The sequence below is a fragment of the Amborella trichopoda genome, chromosome 11, assembly GCF_054954075.1.
Source record: "Amborella trichopoda isolate Santa Cruz 75 chromosome 11, AtrichopodaSantaCruz75HAP2 v2.0, whole genome shotgun sequence".
Lineage (NCBI taxonomy): Eukaryota > Viridiplantae > Streptophyta > Magnoliopsida > Amborellales > Amborellaceae > Amborella > Amborella trichopoda.
Genome location: NC_142346.1, coordinates 10,817,789 through 10,834,892, shown reverse-complemented (window position 1 = coordinate 10,834,892; position 17,104 = coordinate 10,817,789). Strand labels below are relative to the sequence as shown.

At 35.1% G+C, this 17,104-nt stretch overlaps 1 protein-coding gene across 6 annotated transcripts in view; it reads left to right on the top strand.

The window, feature by feature from the left end:
• LOC18444497 (pentatricopeptide (PPR) repeat-containing protein) overlaps positions 1-4,831 on the top strand; it is a 39,396-nt gene extending 34,565 nt beyond the window's left edge. For 2 of the 6 annotated variants that reach the window (XM_020673710.2, XM_088852468.1), the window contains exon 10: positions 4,535-4,831. In XM_020673710.2, the coding sequence (XP_020529369.1) occupies positions 4,535-4,735 (201 nt within the window). In that variant the 3' untranslated portion in view covers positions 4,736-4,831. Of the gene's footprint in view, positions 1-1,773; positions 3,367-4,534 lie in introns of those variants that run through there. The other 4 variants (XM_011628886.3, XM_088852467.1, XM_020673711.2 and 1 more) reach the window with 2 other exon arrangements.
• The last annotated feature ends 12,273 nt before the right edge of the window (positions 4,832-17,104 follow it).

Below are 17,104 nucleotides of genomic sequence, written 5' to 3'. Positions count from 1 at the left end.
AATAGCTAAAGCTGGGGAAAATTTCTGTAAAATTAGTGCTTATGAAGATGATTGAATAAGCTTGAAAATGAGTCAGATTTCATGAAATTTGGGTGAGAAAAAGATGAAAAATCGAGCTAAATGCGAATGGGCTCAAGAACACTGTTCTTTCACAGTCGGGAGAATTTAGAGCCAGATCTCTCCATTTTTATGTTATAATTGAACAAATCAATTTAAGGAATCTTTAGAGGATTCAAAGAGCTTTGCGATGAACCTAATACCAATAAATTTGGATGAGTAGATGATGAGAAATCCAGAAGAAGGCGGATATGGTTTAACAACACTCTGTTCTTCAATAAACTAGATAATTTTCTAGCCTGATCTATCAATTTTTTTGCTGTAGTAGAGCAGATCGAGGCACGGGATATCTAGATGATTAAAAGAACTTCACAATGAACCTGATTTAAAGAGATTTGAATGAGTAGAGAGTATGAGAAATCTAGAATAAGGCGGACATGGCTCAAGAACACTGTGTTATTCAACAGTTCATTGACTTTCGAGCCAGGTCTATCAATTCTTTTGTTAAAATCGAACAAATCAATATAAGAAATATAGAGGATACAAAAGGATACAAAGAGCTTCACAATAAACCTAATTTCAAGAGATTTGGATATGTAAATGGATAGGAATCTTGAAAAAGGCGGATATGGCTAAAAAACACAGTTTGCCCCACGAAAGTTGGGGGCATTTTAAAACTCCAAAAAAAAGGGTAAAATATAAGATAGATCATTCCTACATATTTCAGAATTATTTAATCTTTTCCAAAAACATAAAAAACATACATAAAAATAAGATTATATCATTCCTACATTTTTTAGGCTTTTTTTTTTTTAATATACAACTTGGGGGTACTCGGCCAAGTCCAGATACACTGCTATAAATTTGAACTTCAAGCTAACGAAATTCGAGATTGGATTTGTTTTTTGAGTTATTGTGGGTCAAAATATGCTTAAAACAGCTTTTGAGGGTTTATAAAAACCTTCCCACCCCTTTGCCCCCTTATTTGGGGGGGAAAAGGTAAAGAATTGCCCCCTAACCGAGGGGCATTTCTGCCCCTAGGTGGCCCAGTTTCCTGGGCACCCGCCAAGGGACTCGGCATCTAGGAGAGCTGCCTAGGCCAGGGCAATGTGCCCGGGCCCCTAGCTCGCTTAGGTGGCTGCCTAGGCTCTAGGTGGGCCGATTTTTGGATCTATGAATGGAGGAAAGTATGTCACGATATTTAAGATGTTTTATTTTTGGCTTTGTACCCAATCAATGATGCATCCTCAACCACCCGATTTCAAACCTAATGGTCATCTGTGGTTGTGACCTTCTTGTGTCAAAAGTAAATGGTCTCATTGTATACATTTCCTTTCAAATATGGGTGGGAATCTAAGAAATTGGATCAGAACACATCGTTTCTATCTTTTACCTCAAAAAATAAAAAAAATAAAGACGCGCAGTTTCTATTTTCTAGTAGTGTACACTGGCTACTCAACCATGTCGCTCATAACTCCTTTTCTTCACATGGGGCAAAAACTGCAAAATGTATGCAAGTTATTTTCTCCTCTTTTTTAAACCTGGGGCTACTGTACTCAGGACTTTCCTCCCATACCTGTAATACTGATACTTCCAAATCTTGACTTGGGGTATTTGGAGAATATTTGTTACTTCTATTTTTTCTGTCTTAGAGCTAGGGCATTTTCAATACTGCTTATGCTTTTCCAATTATTAGCTCTCTTAATTGCTTTTAAGTGCAGAGAGCAGTGCAAACAGTTAAAGAAATGGAGGCAGTAGGAGTGAAGCCCAATATCAAAACTTACACTACATTGATAAATGGGTGGGCTCGAGCTGCACTTCCCGAGAAGGCTTTGAGGTGTTTTGAAGAGATGAAAGCAGCAGGGTTAAAGCCAGACAAAGCTGTGTACCATTGCCTTATGACTTCATTGCTTTCTAGGGCTACTGTTTTAGAAGATTACCTCTTCACAGGCATCTTGCAAATATCGAAGGAAATGGTTGAACTTGGCCTAACGGTTGATATGGGCACCGCAGTTCACTGGTCTAGGTGTTTACGCAAGGTTGAGAGAAGTGGTGGAGAACTTACTGAGGCAATTCAAAAGACTTTCCCTCCTGCTTGGATCTCCCAAGAAATTCATCAAGCAAGGTCGAATGAGGCTAATCAATACAATTCTGAAAGTGATATTGATCATGATGATGGTCTTGATAATGGCGGTAGTGGTGGTGAAGATGATGATGATCATGAGGCATGGTTCAGCATGAGGCAATAAGCCTGACGTGCATCAACAGATGCTACTCTGGAGACTGAGCTCATAGGCAATTTTTTCGGGCTTTTCAGTTTCATTTTGGATGGCATTTTTGTCTGTTGCTTTGAGGTTGATGAGATGACAATGCAATGACGATGATGATGGTTGCTAGACATGGTCAAGTTCTAAGTGTAGGACTCTGTGACTTGATGGGTGTTATTCTATAGGACCTTGTAGATTTTTAAAGTTTCCAGGCACAATTCTTTTGTTGTTTTGTCGGGTGACTTGATTAAAGGCTTGGATTTTGATCGAGGCAATAAGCCTGACATGCATCTACAGACTACTCTGGAGACTGAGTTCATAGGCAAAATTTTCAGGCATTCAGCTTCGTTTTGGATAGCATTCAGCTTTGAGGTTGATGATGAGATGACAGTGCAATGACGATGATGATGGTTGCTAGATATGGTTAAGTTCGAAGTGTAGGGCTCTGTGGTTTGATGGATGCTATTCCATAGGACCTTGTAGATTTCTGAAGTTTCCAGGCACAATACTTTTGTTGTTTTGTCAGGGGAATTGATTTAATTCTTGGGTTTTGATTTCTGGGGATTTAGGCGTGTTGATGGCGATGGTATTGATGGTAATCGGACATGGTTCAAATGGGCATTGATCACGGTGTATTTTAGGTGGTGGTTATAGAGAGCCTAAGTACAGTAATTTTAGATATCCAGATTCTGCGATTGGTTCTGTAACATTCTTCTATTTCTTTATATGTAGATCTAATAAAATTTAGAGATTTGGGCTTTGGAGTTGAGATTATTATCTCAACCATTCTGTTACTAGGTTGTTAGTAATGGTGTAACCAAGAAAGTGGATCTTGAGCGGCATACAGGTGAGTATAGTAGTAAGCTAAACTGAGCCCCTGATAAAATTGCAAATATCTTATACGATTACGGTTCTCTTGAATGGGCATCGCATGATCTGAATGGAGTTTAAGATCTGCATAAGATACTCTTGCATTCTTTGTAACAGACTAATATTCTCAAGAATGTCAGTAAACAAAAGCAATAATAAGCGGTTTTGAACATCCATATGCGTTGCCTTTTCTGTCTTGCTATCTTTCTGTACTGGGACCGAGAGTGGCAAAAGTATGTTTGACCATAGAACTGCAACCATAAGAGAGGAAGAAATGTCATAAGTGGATCTTTTCTTCATTGTCACCTATGACTTGCTAAGATCTTAAATTACGATGGACCGCACTGTCCTGTTCTTGTTGTAGTAGTTAACCAAACATTTGTAATAATCCCCTGATGTGATTGTTGGGTTGCTTCTTGAAAGTGAATCCATCTAACCATTTGATAGGTTCTAAGCTTTTAAACATGCCATACTCCATGCTCTCTCTCTCTCAATTTTCTAGAGCCTCCCCTTTGAATGGTCTTTTTCCTTGGATTTGAAAATCCACTAGTCGGTGTGTACCAGCCCGCATGGGCGGCTGCATTTCTTGACTCTTTATGGTTTAGGGCGGTGTACATCCTAGCTGAAAGTGACATGATTTCAGTAGGTTTATTCTGATGGGAAAAAGTGCCTGATTACTAATTACTTACCAATTTTTCATGCTGATCAATAGATGATATATCCACCTGTCTTGTGCTCTCTGAATAACTATTAAAAGTAGTTGAAAGAAAGGTACTGAGTAGCTCCGAGGGACCTGCTAATCGCCAACCCTACCAAGAACTCTTAATTCCAATTCACCTCCTCTTGTATCTTCTCTCACCCAATATTTCAGCTACAAAATATGATAACCAACTTGGCAACTTCCTTTAGAATTCTTCAATCCATCACTTCCCCACCAAATATGGAGTGCACAGAGAGGGACCTTAATTTTCAGGTAAAGTGTTACTCTTCCATCTATTATGGTTTCCATTCCGTATCATTTATGGCATATGAATATTTTTTGAGAAGTATTTCATGTGAAAAAACTCTCATGCGGTTAGTTGTGAGAGTATTTTCACGTCAACTGGCTGCCGATTGGTGTGAAAAATTGTACTGAAACATTTTTGTGAACATACTTCTACATGTAATCATATGGTGGACTTTTTTCATGTGAAAATACTTCCCATTAATTATTTTCACGTCTACCAAATGTGCCATTAAAGTGATAGTAGATGGGAAACATGTACCCTCTCTCTCTGCCCCCTTAAATGTCCACTCAAATGTTTTCATTCATGTGGGTGTATGTATGGTAATTGATCCAGGGGCCTTCGCGAAGAATGAGAGAGCTCCAACTCCTCCCACCAGAAGACCCTGAAACATATGGAATGGGGCATGATGTGCTTGTGATTGTGGGGTGCTCCTGTTGCCTAATGTACTTAATGATCAGCAAATACCACAGGAGGTGTCCTAGGTGTGGTCATGCTTCTCTCTTAAAATTCACAAGTGAAAATGTCCATCCTTAAAATCAATTTGAGAATTGAGATAGGGAGATCTCCATGTATCGATTCTATTTAAATTCAAAGCGAACTGCAAGGCCTTTTCATTTATTTGAAAGAAAATTTTGAATTCAAAGTGCATTGAACATCTCTCTCTCTCTCGCACACAAACACACTTGGTCGAATCTTTTTAGCATTTAGGGACCATTAAGACAGTTTTGCCAACTGTAACCTCAACCAAGAAGCTTAGTTTATTTGTATTTCACTAATAATTTTTAGAAATGAAATATTGTGTTCACTTGCTTAAAATGAAAAAATATGCTCACTTGACTTATCTCCGGTCTAGTGTGTGTGTGTTTTGCTTAAGGATTTTATAGAGTAGAAAGGAGTAGAAGGCAATGGGATTGAATTACACATATAATTGTTATTAAAGAAGATAATAGTCGCTTATAACTAAATGCGATAAATGAAAGGAGGCAAACTAGTGATCATGTCGGAGACGTGCCATCCTATTCACGTCGATTTCTTTATTTCTATTTACTATTTGTAATTCAATTTAGGAAGCTAATCGATTCTACACCTAAGTAGATGTTGTCTATAGAGAGGCCAAAGAAGTTGCCGATGGCTGTCTAAGAGGAGTGCTTCATTGGATTCTTTGGTGGTCTCTCACTCGTTATTTCGAATTTTATATTGTAATTTGTCTTTGATCTAATAAAATTCAGTATTTTTGTCAAAAACAAATAAAAAACAATTCTACACCTAATTAGTAGAAGACTTAGCGACCTCTTCTTATTAAAACCCAACCCCAATAAGAAGAAGAAGAATCATGCGAGAAGCGATTTTTGTGGGGGTGACAATGTGGGGAGTAGTGTATGCAAAATCGAATCGGAACGGTTAACTGGTCATGAGGCTGAGAGCGGTTCGAACCGGAACCGGACTAACCGGAGCTGTTAACCGGACTAACCGGAGCGGTTAACCAGACTAATTGGTCAAGTAGATTTTATTTAAAAAAATTGGGCCAAACCCCCCCCAAAAAAATAGAAAAACTTAGATTAAGTATTCACTATCATATTAGATACATTTATCTTATATAAAAAAAAAATTGGAACGACTTTTTATATAATCTAATATTTGAATATTATGGAGATATGCAAGACAATTTATAATTTCACATAAATTCAATTGATGAAGTTACAAAGTCCAACTAACAATGGATGATGCAACAATATACGCTTCTATATTGTTTTAATGTTGACGTTAAAAAATGTTATTTTAATGTTGAAAAACCCTTTATTATGGTTTAAAATTGGGTTTGAGAGCGTATTTCTTTGTTGTATGATGTTCCCAATTTTTCGAAGGGTTGTGCGTCAAGGTAGTAAGAGAGAGCACCTCATTTACTCAGCAACTTGGTTATCAAATGCAGGGTGTGGGTCAACGTGTTAAGTGCTGCTTCAAATGGCCAAATCGCATATTTAAAAAATGGCCAAATTGCATATTTTCAAATGGCCAAATTGATTTTGAAATGCCCAAACCTCATTTACTCAGTAACCTTTTGAGTTGGGTTTTAACATGAATATATATATATATATAAAAGATGGCAACTATAAAATGTAGAATTAAGATGCATATTTTAAAAAAAACAGGTTAATTTTTTATCCAGTTCAGTATGTGGAAACATGAGAGATGAGTAACACACTTTTTAATTTTTACCTCTTTTCTTTATAGATAATAAATATTCTTTTTCATGTGGTCTACAAGCTGCTGCTCAATCTATTAGTTATGAAATACCGTTAACTCCGTGTGTGTTATCAATATCTCTATGTGCGATTAGTTAGAGCATTAACTTTTACGTATTTTCTTTTTTTAGTATTAGAAACTAATATTAGGTTAGGTTATAGATAGGTATATAAAGAAAGCATAGGATCAGAGGAAAGAATGAAAAAGAATATATATATATATATATATATATATATATATATATTCGACATTATTGATTCAATGATTCCGTTTGATGAGTTAAACCAGATAGTTATATGAGTGAAACAAAACTGCTTTGCTTATGGATTTGTAGTAATAAAATAGAGTCTCATTCCCTAAGTATAAGAGCAACCAACATAAGCAGTGGAAACTGTTTAACCCAAGCCCAAGATTAGTTGATTAGTCATCGTATCGTGGCTTGAAGCAGGAGCAAAAGATCAACCATATGGAGTTTCTCCTATTCTATAGTATTTACCTATTACCATAGTGGAGATTAATCAAAAGTGAGTGGGCGGTTAGAAACACTATGGTACACAAAGGGTTAGTAATGTAGATAATGTAACGTATAAATGGATTTCTGCATAAGGAGAAGTAAAAGGAATCTGAAGGAGAGTTTGACGTTGGTAGAAATGATCAAGCAGTACTTCCTTATGATCCCGATCTAGAGTATATTCCTATCCATTAGTTAAAGAAGAACTATCAAGAACGACGTAATCCTTTATCTTTATATAGTCCCCTATGAGAAAGAAGAATAGGAACGCAGGGAATACACTAGAAAAGTGAATACTAAGACATCTTTCTTTCTTTTTTCTTTTCTGTATGATTAATTCATCCTCATCCGGATGGAATTATCATTACTTATCAATTACATGCCTCATGAATGAGATTGTTCCCTTGTACTATACTAAATTTTCTTTGTAATCGAAAGATGAAAGCTATGGGTCGAAATATCTCTTGAGACAACGAGTATTTTATTGAAAGATCGAGTTATCACTGAACAACAAATAATTGATAAAGGATAAGATAGATTCAGAAGCACCCTTTTATATATATATATATATAGATGACAGAATCCCATTGGTCTAATTCCGGACATTCCGATCCATCTCTACTCTACGGATATGCCGAGGCAAGACTAAGGTTTCAGTCCTTAGATTTATGTGACCATCAAGGAGAATGCGATTGCGTTATAAGGTCGCAATTGAACAGATCGAGTAAGTTCGAATTGACGCAACATGAAACCTATTAGTCCAAAAGCACCATGGAGAGCAACAAAAGTCCACAGACGCCCTAATTGACACCAACGAGTAAAATCTCCTTGTGCTTCAAGACCCCACAGTAGCAACAAAGATTGTGCTAAACTATTAGCAGGAGTAGAAACTGCAGCAGTTAAAAACTTGTATCCTTCCATAGAGGAGCTAGCTAATCCATGGGCGTACCATGAAGCTACAAAGGTTGTACCTGTGAACTACCCTCCTAAAGCAAAATAAGCACAAGAAAAAAGCAATAGACCAGACCAACCGGCAAAAATGAAGCGGTCCCTTTGTAGCCAGTCATCCATAATATCAAATAAATTATTTTCTCTTTGGAAAACCTACCAAGGGGTATAGTCATAGTGATCCTCCTATTCAACTACTGTAACCATTTTCGAACACCTCATATCATTATGATTAAAGAAAGAGTATATGATGGTTCAATCATTTATGTATGGACGACTACTCGCCCACTGTCCCTTCCAAAATATCGGGTTTTGAAGATATAGATCCCACAGGACAAACCAACCTAGGTAAATGCATGCTATCCCGATTTAATTATTGCTTCCTATTCCTACATTTGATCCATGAATTGTCTTATGCCGCATCAATCAAATGAAATTTATTAAAAAACTGTTAAGGAGCAAGTGATCCCTTCTCTCGCTACCAGTTTCTTCTAAAATCCTATCTCCTTGTTCCATCAAATGAATGATTCTTGGATTTTATTCGTGATATTGAGAAAAGAAAAGATCAATAAAAATCTCTATGGATCCTCCCTATTGTATACTAGACTTAGACTCTAGACTTAGACTACTATAATAAAAAATAAAAATAGAATAAAAAATAAATAAATAAAGAATATGAATTTTCATTGTATCGTATGTATCATTTCTTACTCTTTCATTCTTTATTTTATTTTATTGTCTTGTCATATTTCCATTCGTATGAATCTCAAATTTCAGAGTTTTTCTTGTCATGGGCCAAACCAAAAAAGGAAACTTCTAATCTTTTCCCTTTTACTTAATTTACCTGACAGAAAAAAAAGGCGATACTTCTTCATTTTTTGTCCCTGTACCCATTTGCCATTTGTCTTTGTACCCATACCTATCCTATATACAATAGGGGACTTGAAATGTAAGCTCCTTTCATGATTCAAATTCATTCTCCACTGGTGGATCCCTTTTTTATTCGGAATGAACTTTTCTCAAGGTAGAAAAATTTATTTCTATGGAGCATTCAAGAAACAAGAAGATTCAATCGGAAATCTTGACGAATTTTTGCGGGGCCAAGGAAATCAAGCTCTTCCACAACTTCATCTATCTCGAATCTTACTATGAGAATAGCTGGTATAGTCACGATTAAACGAGTTATGCCCACTTAATTTCTTTCTTTTTATTGATTTCTCATTTTTTTCTGATGAATCTCATTGGAACAATGGAGAAGTAGGAATACTTTGGCTTTGGCGATTCATAATTAGGTATCTAGAATAAACATGTCCCAGGATCAAAAAAATATGAACAATGAAACATGAGGAAGAGTCTATTCTGTAGTGACATAGTGGTCTTGCTAAAATAAGAAGTTTGACGTCTTATCAATGAAGACACGATGAACTTTATAATTCATTTCAATTCATTATTGAATTTATGTTATGACAGTTCAGTTGGTTCCTTTTTTTTATCAAACAAACATCTCTCTATCGTCCACCAAAAAAATGATGACTGGAGCTTTGTGGGAAGCCCTTTATCAAATTTGAACCGATGACTTATGCCTTACCATGGCGTTACTCTACCACTGAGTTAAAATGGCCCATTTTATTCAATTCATGAGTTAGCCCACTTTGAGTATAGTGTATGTACCCATGTATATACTATATACTATATGTATGTACATATAAACATATCATATATATATATATATATATATATATATATATATATATATATATATATATATATATATATATATATCAGATAGGGCATGGATGCACATATATACAGATAGGGTTTATTTAGGATCAAGAAATTTGATCCACATACAAAGGGAGGGATATGAAAAATAATAATAATAAAAAAGTAAAGAAGGAAAGAACGAAAAAATCCGCTAGTAAATACTAGAAAGAGAAACAAACAAAAAAAAACAAAAAAAAACAAAAAAGGCCTTCTACATATATATTGTACAAAGAAACGATTTTTATCAGCTGCAGCAAAGAAAGAGACCTCATAGGAGCCAGGATATGAAGAGGTGGATATGGCCTATATATTGATTTCTATGGATAAAAGATCTAATTGATAGAGAAAGCACCGTAAAGATCAATGATTGAGGTTTTGGGCCCATACAATAAGACCTGCTTACTTATGTCAAGATATGAGATATAAAGTTAGGAATCAACTTATGTAATAGAGTTGATCCACTAAGGTGCTGAGCAGCGGTGTAGCATCAGATCCCAAAGATAGTAAGTCCTTTATTAAGAATTTGATATTCCATCTAAATTTCAATAGATTTTGAAATATATTTGAGATTATTTTTATCTTTTATCTAATCTAAAAAATTCTAATCTAATTTATATTAATCTAATATAAATTATTAGTCTATTAGGTATTTATTTAGATTCGATTTATAGATTGGGTCAGGTTGGAGGTTTTAGGTCAGACTCGTGCATGATATATATCTGTTTATTTTGACTTTGACTTCGTCAATTTACTCGATTGGGTATACCAAAGGTGTACCATTAAATTTTTGATCTTGGATAGGAAAAGAAGAAAAAGTTGTATCTAAGCACATCTACTAATTCATCCACGAAGATTGAATTGATGAATAAAAATCAAAGAAATATAAAGAATAGATAATTGGAATGAATTCTTCCTTGTCATTTTCATGTCCCTAGAAAATTGGGGGAGCTTGTACGAAGGATTTATATGTTATGGCCCAACCATCCATCATAAATGGGTACAAAACCAAAACAAATTATAAATGTATAGGGTTATACGGACTCGAACCGTAGACCTTCTCGATAAAATAGATCAAACTGATTATTATCAAAATGATTCGAACTGTTTCAAAAACCCAACATGCCCTTTTTTTGCTTTTGCATTGGGCTCTTTCATCAACTGATGGAAAGATCAGTTAGTCCACCATCTTTTTCTTTATAGAAAGATAACGACATGGTTCCAAATGCTCCGTTTCCTTCTTTTTCTTCTGATTCAGGAGCAATACCAAAGTGTTTCAAAGGGTTACCTTGACGTAGGTCTGCTTCTGGCCTGGATCAACCCCAATGGAATTTCTATCATTACGTTGCAAGAGTCAAATATGATACTTCATACACCTCAAAGTACATAGGATGAAAAGAAGTTGTTCTCTTGAGGTCCCCATACTCATTAAGCCTAGCATTGCATGGATTGGGTATTCACCTTATCAATTATCAAATCGATTATTGGTTCTATTTGGCATCCAAACCTTATAAAATAGGACCAAACCAAATATTTGTCAGGCTATTGTTCTCTCGTTTCCTAGAATCAATGGAGTAAGGCATCGATCTCTCAGATCAATTCCCTTGATTGCATGATGGACTCCCCTGAAAAAAGCATTGGCGCACGTGTAAACGAGGTGCTCTACTTAACTGAGCTATAGCCATACCCTTGTCATAGATATCTTACCATATGGATTCTTTTTTGTCAAGATAAATATTCCATGATTAAGACATGATAGCTATGATCGGGTTCCTGCCAAAGGTTGGTATTGCTTAGAAGTAATATTCCCTCTATAATCCTTGATGTGTACCATCCTTTCTCTTTGTGATGATGAATAACCTACTTAACGTAGTGGTTAGAGTATTACTTTCATGCAGCGAGAGTCGTTAGTTCAAATTTAATAGTAGGTAGAACTTATTAGGTACCGGAGTTAATGGCATCTAATAAGTTTTTCTACCCTTGTTATTGATTTTGTATATTTTTACTATTCCCACCCCGCTGTTCTTGTTCGTAGCACCATATTACCCTTGTTGTATCCAATTGATGAAATGGAATGGTGTATAAAACACACTTTTGATTCTGGTGATACTTTGACTAGAACGAAATAGCATTGATAGCCTCTACTCGTATCCTAGCTCGTCTAAGAGCTAAATTCACCTCAATTGTTTGTCTCTTGCCCTCAGCTCTACTCAAGTTAGCTTCAGCTATTTCTTGCAGATCAATGTCACTACCCTTCTCCGCATCATTTACTAATATGGTTATTTCATTATTGCCTATTCTGGCGAAACTACCCATTAGAGCTATTGTTAACCATTGCTCTTGGAGGCGTATTTTGAGAATACCTATATCTACAACCATTCCAATAGGAGCGTGCTTTGGTAATACACCAATTTGGCCACTATTAGTGGATAAAATAATTTCTTTCACTTCTGAATCCCAAATGATTTGATTAGGAGTCAGTACACAAAGATTTGGGGTCATTTCTTTAATTTGCTCTCTACTTCTAAGATAATAGCCTTTGCGGTTGCTTCATCGATGTTACCTACCAGATAAAAAGCCTGTTCGGGAAGACCATCTAATTCTCTAGAAAGATTCAATTGAAACCCCCTAATTATTTCTGCGAGACCGACATATTTTCCTGGAGAACCAGTAAATACCTCTACTACGAAGAAGGGCTGTAATAAGAAACGCTCAATTTTTTGTGCTCTTGCTACGATTAAACGATCCTCTTCGGATAATTCATCTGGTCCAAGAATAGCTATAATGTCTTAAAGTTCTTTGTAATGTTGTAAAGTTTGCTTAACTCTTTGCGTCGTTTCGTAATGTTCCTCACCAACGATCCGAGGTTGGAGCATAGTTAACGTTGAATCTAAAGGATCTACCGCAGGATAGATACCTTCGGCGACTAATCCTCTTGATAGTATGGTAGTAGCATCTAAATGTGAAAATGTCGTGGCAGGAGCATGGTCGGTCAAATCGTCTGTAGGTACATAAATTGCTTGAATGGAAGTTATGGATCCCTCTTTAGTAGAAGTAATTGTTTCTTGCAAAGGACCCATTTCTGTACTAAGGGTAGGTTGATAACCCATGGCAGAAGGCATTCTGCTTATTAAGGCAGAGACTTCTGATCCTGCTTGAACGAATCAAGAGATATTATAAATAAATAGAAGTACCTCTTGCTCATTAACATCACGAAAATATTCTGCCATTGTCAGGGCAGTTAAACCAACTCTCATCCGAGCTCCCAACGGTTCATTCATCTGACCATAGACCAGAGTGACTTTTGATTTTGCAATATTTTGTTCATTAATCACTCAAGATTCTTTCATTTCCATGTAAAGATCATTTCCTTCACGAGTACGTTCTCCTACTCCGCCAAATACAGGCACACCTCTGTGAGCTTTGGCAATGTTATTGATCAATTCCATGATGCGTATTGTTTTACCCACTTCGGCTCCCCCGAATAGCCCGATTTTTTCTCCACGACGATAAGAAGCTAAAAGATCCACCACTTTAATGCCTGTTTCAAAGATTGATAATTTGGTATCTAACTGTATAAGGTAGGAGCAGATATATGAATAGGAGATGTTGTGCGAGTATCTACAGGACCTAAATTATCAACTGGTTCTCCAAGAACGTTGAAAATTCGTCTGAGAGTAGCTTCGCCAACCGGAACACTTAGAGGAGCTCTCGCGTCAATCACTTCCATTCCTCTCATTAGACCATATGTCGCACTCATAGCTACCATTCTAACTCGATTATTTCCTATGTTTCCACATATATTCGTGCCATATCATGATTTATTTCTATTTTCTATTCGAAATATTTAAAGTTGGAACACAACGGTTCCCTATAAGGATGTGTAAATAAAATACCTGACCAGGTGTGTAATAATTATTGTTTGGGGTTTACATATACAATGAGTCGTTGTTATAATTATGATTAATTTCATTTGAATATGAATTGGATATTGAAACAATGTAATTTGAATTGAAAAGAATTGATACTAATTAGTTGTGTATCATTTTGATTCTCTGGTGCCATTAAGGAAACAGAGATCCAAGAACCGTTCATGAATTCAGATTCATTCAACAGTTAATGGTTCCAATTAGTTAGGAATTCTTTATTCTTCTGTGACTAGAAATTCTTTCTTTATCCTTTTCAATCTAAAAATGAAGTCTTTAGGTGTTGTGATTGTGATAGACAATCAATCGAAGAAAAAAATTTAACTTGATCAATCAAATAAAAGTGCATTTTTGGAAAGGGATAAGGGAAAGGGGATTCAGGATCAAGATGAAATAAAATAAGAAATCATTCAGTAATTCCCCCGAAAAACGTGTTTTCGTTTATTTTCGTGTCGTTTCAGCAGCATGGCCGAGTGGTAAGACGGGGGACTGCAAATCCTTTTTCCCCAATTCAAATCCAGGTGTCGCTTGATCAACAAAGGACTCGAAATCTCTTGTCCGGCTGATATGACACGCCTTATTTGTGCTCAGCATAAGCAAAGGGCTGTCAATACGTTATCTTTAGAACCCAGAGGTTCCATGAAATGAAGACACTATAAATTGGAATTTTAAATTTTCCTTTCTTCAAAAATCTGCGTATCAACTTCACCAATCCGTAATAAATGAGGGTTCATTTATTCACTTATTCATATTCGTACCCTTTCGATCGATTTTATTTATAAAATAAATAGTAAAATTAAATTCTTAGATTCATAAATACAAAAAAGAGTAAGGAAACGAAAATCTTGAAATCAAAAGGAAACGAAAATCTTGGGATCAAAACAAAGGTTGCTAAAGGCCTCTAAATCCTTTCGATTAGAATCCTGGAAGGGTTTATTGGAAGGACTATCAATCCTTCCTTTCCTAATCACTCTCTTAATCTCTACTGGTTGAATCATGAATTAGATTGGATGATCCGATTAGGAATTAGAAGTTGTGTAAACGAATGAAAATACCCTTATGCAGACTAGGATCTGATGTGCTTTCAATATTGGATAAGAAATAAATTGAAATAAAGGTAGAGAATCAAACAAAGTAGAACTTAAAACTTTGTCTCTTCGGTAACACCCGTCCAAGATCTATGTAATAGAGTGAGAGACAGTACGGCTTAGATCAAAAAAAGGGGAGATAGAGGTATGTTATCAATAGTTATCTATCTTGATAGTACATCCTTATGTGTTATGAAACGCAACAAAACAATGGGTCTTACTATTCCTACATGAGTAACCTACCCATACCCCCCAATGGGGTAACTTTGTAACTCTTGTGCATGCTTAATGCTTCCTGATTTCACTCTAAATTTGAAATTTTTTCCAAGTGGATACATTGGATCCTTTCGTTAGTAGCGTTGAGTCAGAATCCCATTTTGACTCTGTACCATCTATTCCACTATGATTAGTTATCAATAATGGAATAATTTCTTTCATACAAATAGGGGACACACATGGATATAATAAGTCTCGCTTGGGCTGCTTTAATGGTAGTTTTTACATTTTCCCTTTCAATAGTAGTATGGGGAAGAAGTGGACTCTAGGGGTACTACTTCTTTTTTTTTTTTTTTTGACTAATTGAATCATTAATGTTCAATCAATAGTTTTTCAATAAAAAGAAAAATATCTCCATCTACAAATTCCAAAGGAGTACATTAATATAATAATATTGAATAATAACCAATAGCCGTTGGATCAAATATTTCAATTATTCCCATGTTCGTATTTCGAAACTCAAAGGGATACACATGATCAAAAATTTATTTTTATCTTCCAATTGAATTCTTCCTCAATATTCCATTTTGATTAACCAATTATTACCAGAATTATGGATCTTAGAATGAGGAAGACCCTTATTTTTTATTTTCTTTTTATTTACTTCCCTCTTTAACTGTTAATCAAATCTTGCTTCTGTCGGGTGATCCACATATCACATATTTCTCGTTTTATACTCCTAGGGATCTTATTTATGTTTTATACTATGGTATGGTTCAAGCATGAAAGATCGATGGAGTCTACCCTTCCTTTTCTAGATCCAAGTAATTTACAATAGAACTCCTTGGATTATCTGCTAACCACTCAATCAATTACTTCTTTGGAATGATAAAAAAAGGATCACTCGGTTTTCTTTTTTATATGCCCCCACTATTCTTACATTTTCTCAATATATCCCGGGATTTATATTGAAACGAAATGTCCGAATATGTGAAATCAATACAATTACAATATGAAATCCCGAATAAAAATTATAATAAGAAACCTATGAGTTGAAGGAGTTGACATTAGATTTTTTTTTATTTATCTGAATAAATACGAATGTAAATCAAATAAGAGTGCTATTTACATGTACATATGTGAAAACACATATTGTGATGTAGATTGATCTATATCAATCCCATATCTTGATAAATAGATAGTGTGGTAGAAAGATTCATATAGTTCTTTCTACTGTACTATCTTTGCTATCCATATCCTGCCGATTCAATCTAATCCACTCATTTAAGACTTGGATTTGTAAGAATTAGAATTCCTTTCATTTCTTCAATCATTGATCATTGATAAGAACTTATAACTCAAGTTTCATTCAACACTTTGAGTAACTGTTTTTACGTAAATGATAAGTATAAAAGTAGTAGGAACTAGAATGAACAGTGCAATAGCAATAAATGCGAAGATATTTACTTCGATAATCTCATTCTTTTTATTTTGCTTCACAATAACTCGGGATATAATCCCATAGAGATGATGAATCCTTCTCCATAATTAGTAAATTCAATGGATTAATTGATTCCTGATGATACTGAATTACATCAATATCATGAATAACAATATCTATCAAATTAATTCATCGTCGAGAATTGAATAGTATAGCATAGGAAGATCCTTTATCCATACTGAATCAAAATTACTGAAACCCTAGTTTCATTATTAATATGGGGATTTTATTCGTATAACCAACCTAGTAAGGCAAGTAGTCTTTTTCTGTTTCTGTACAATTATATAAAAGAAAAAGAAAAAGAAAAAGAAAAAGAAAAAGAAAAAGAAAAAAGAAATAGATTTTTCTATCTCAATCTACTCCAATTGCTCATCATTTCAATTCCACTAATGCAGACCCTATTTTATGCAAGAAGATTAGGGTTCTCTTTGATTGAGCTGGATGAGGAAGAATTAGGAATCTCCGACTCATCTCTTTTTGGCGAAACAAGAACACAAATTCACTATCTCTGAACCAACGAATTGGTCCTAAACCTAAATGTATCAACGATTGTGCCTTCTTTTATATCTATACCTAATAAGTTTAAGTTTTCATATAGAAATATCTGAATTGTTATTATTAATTGTTATTGTGATAGAGTTTCTCTTTAATTGTTCTATATCTATAGTTCTATAGAATAATATCTATAGAATAAGAATCTATAGTTGT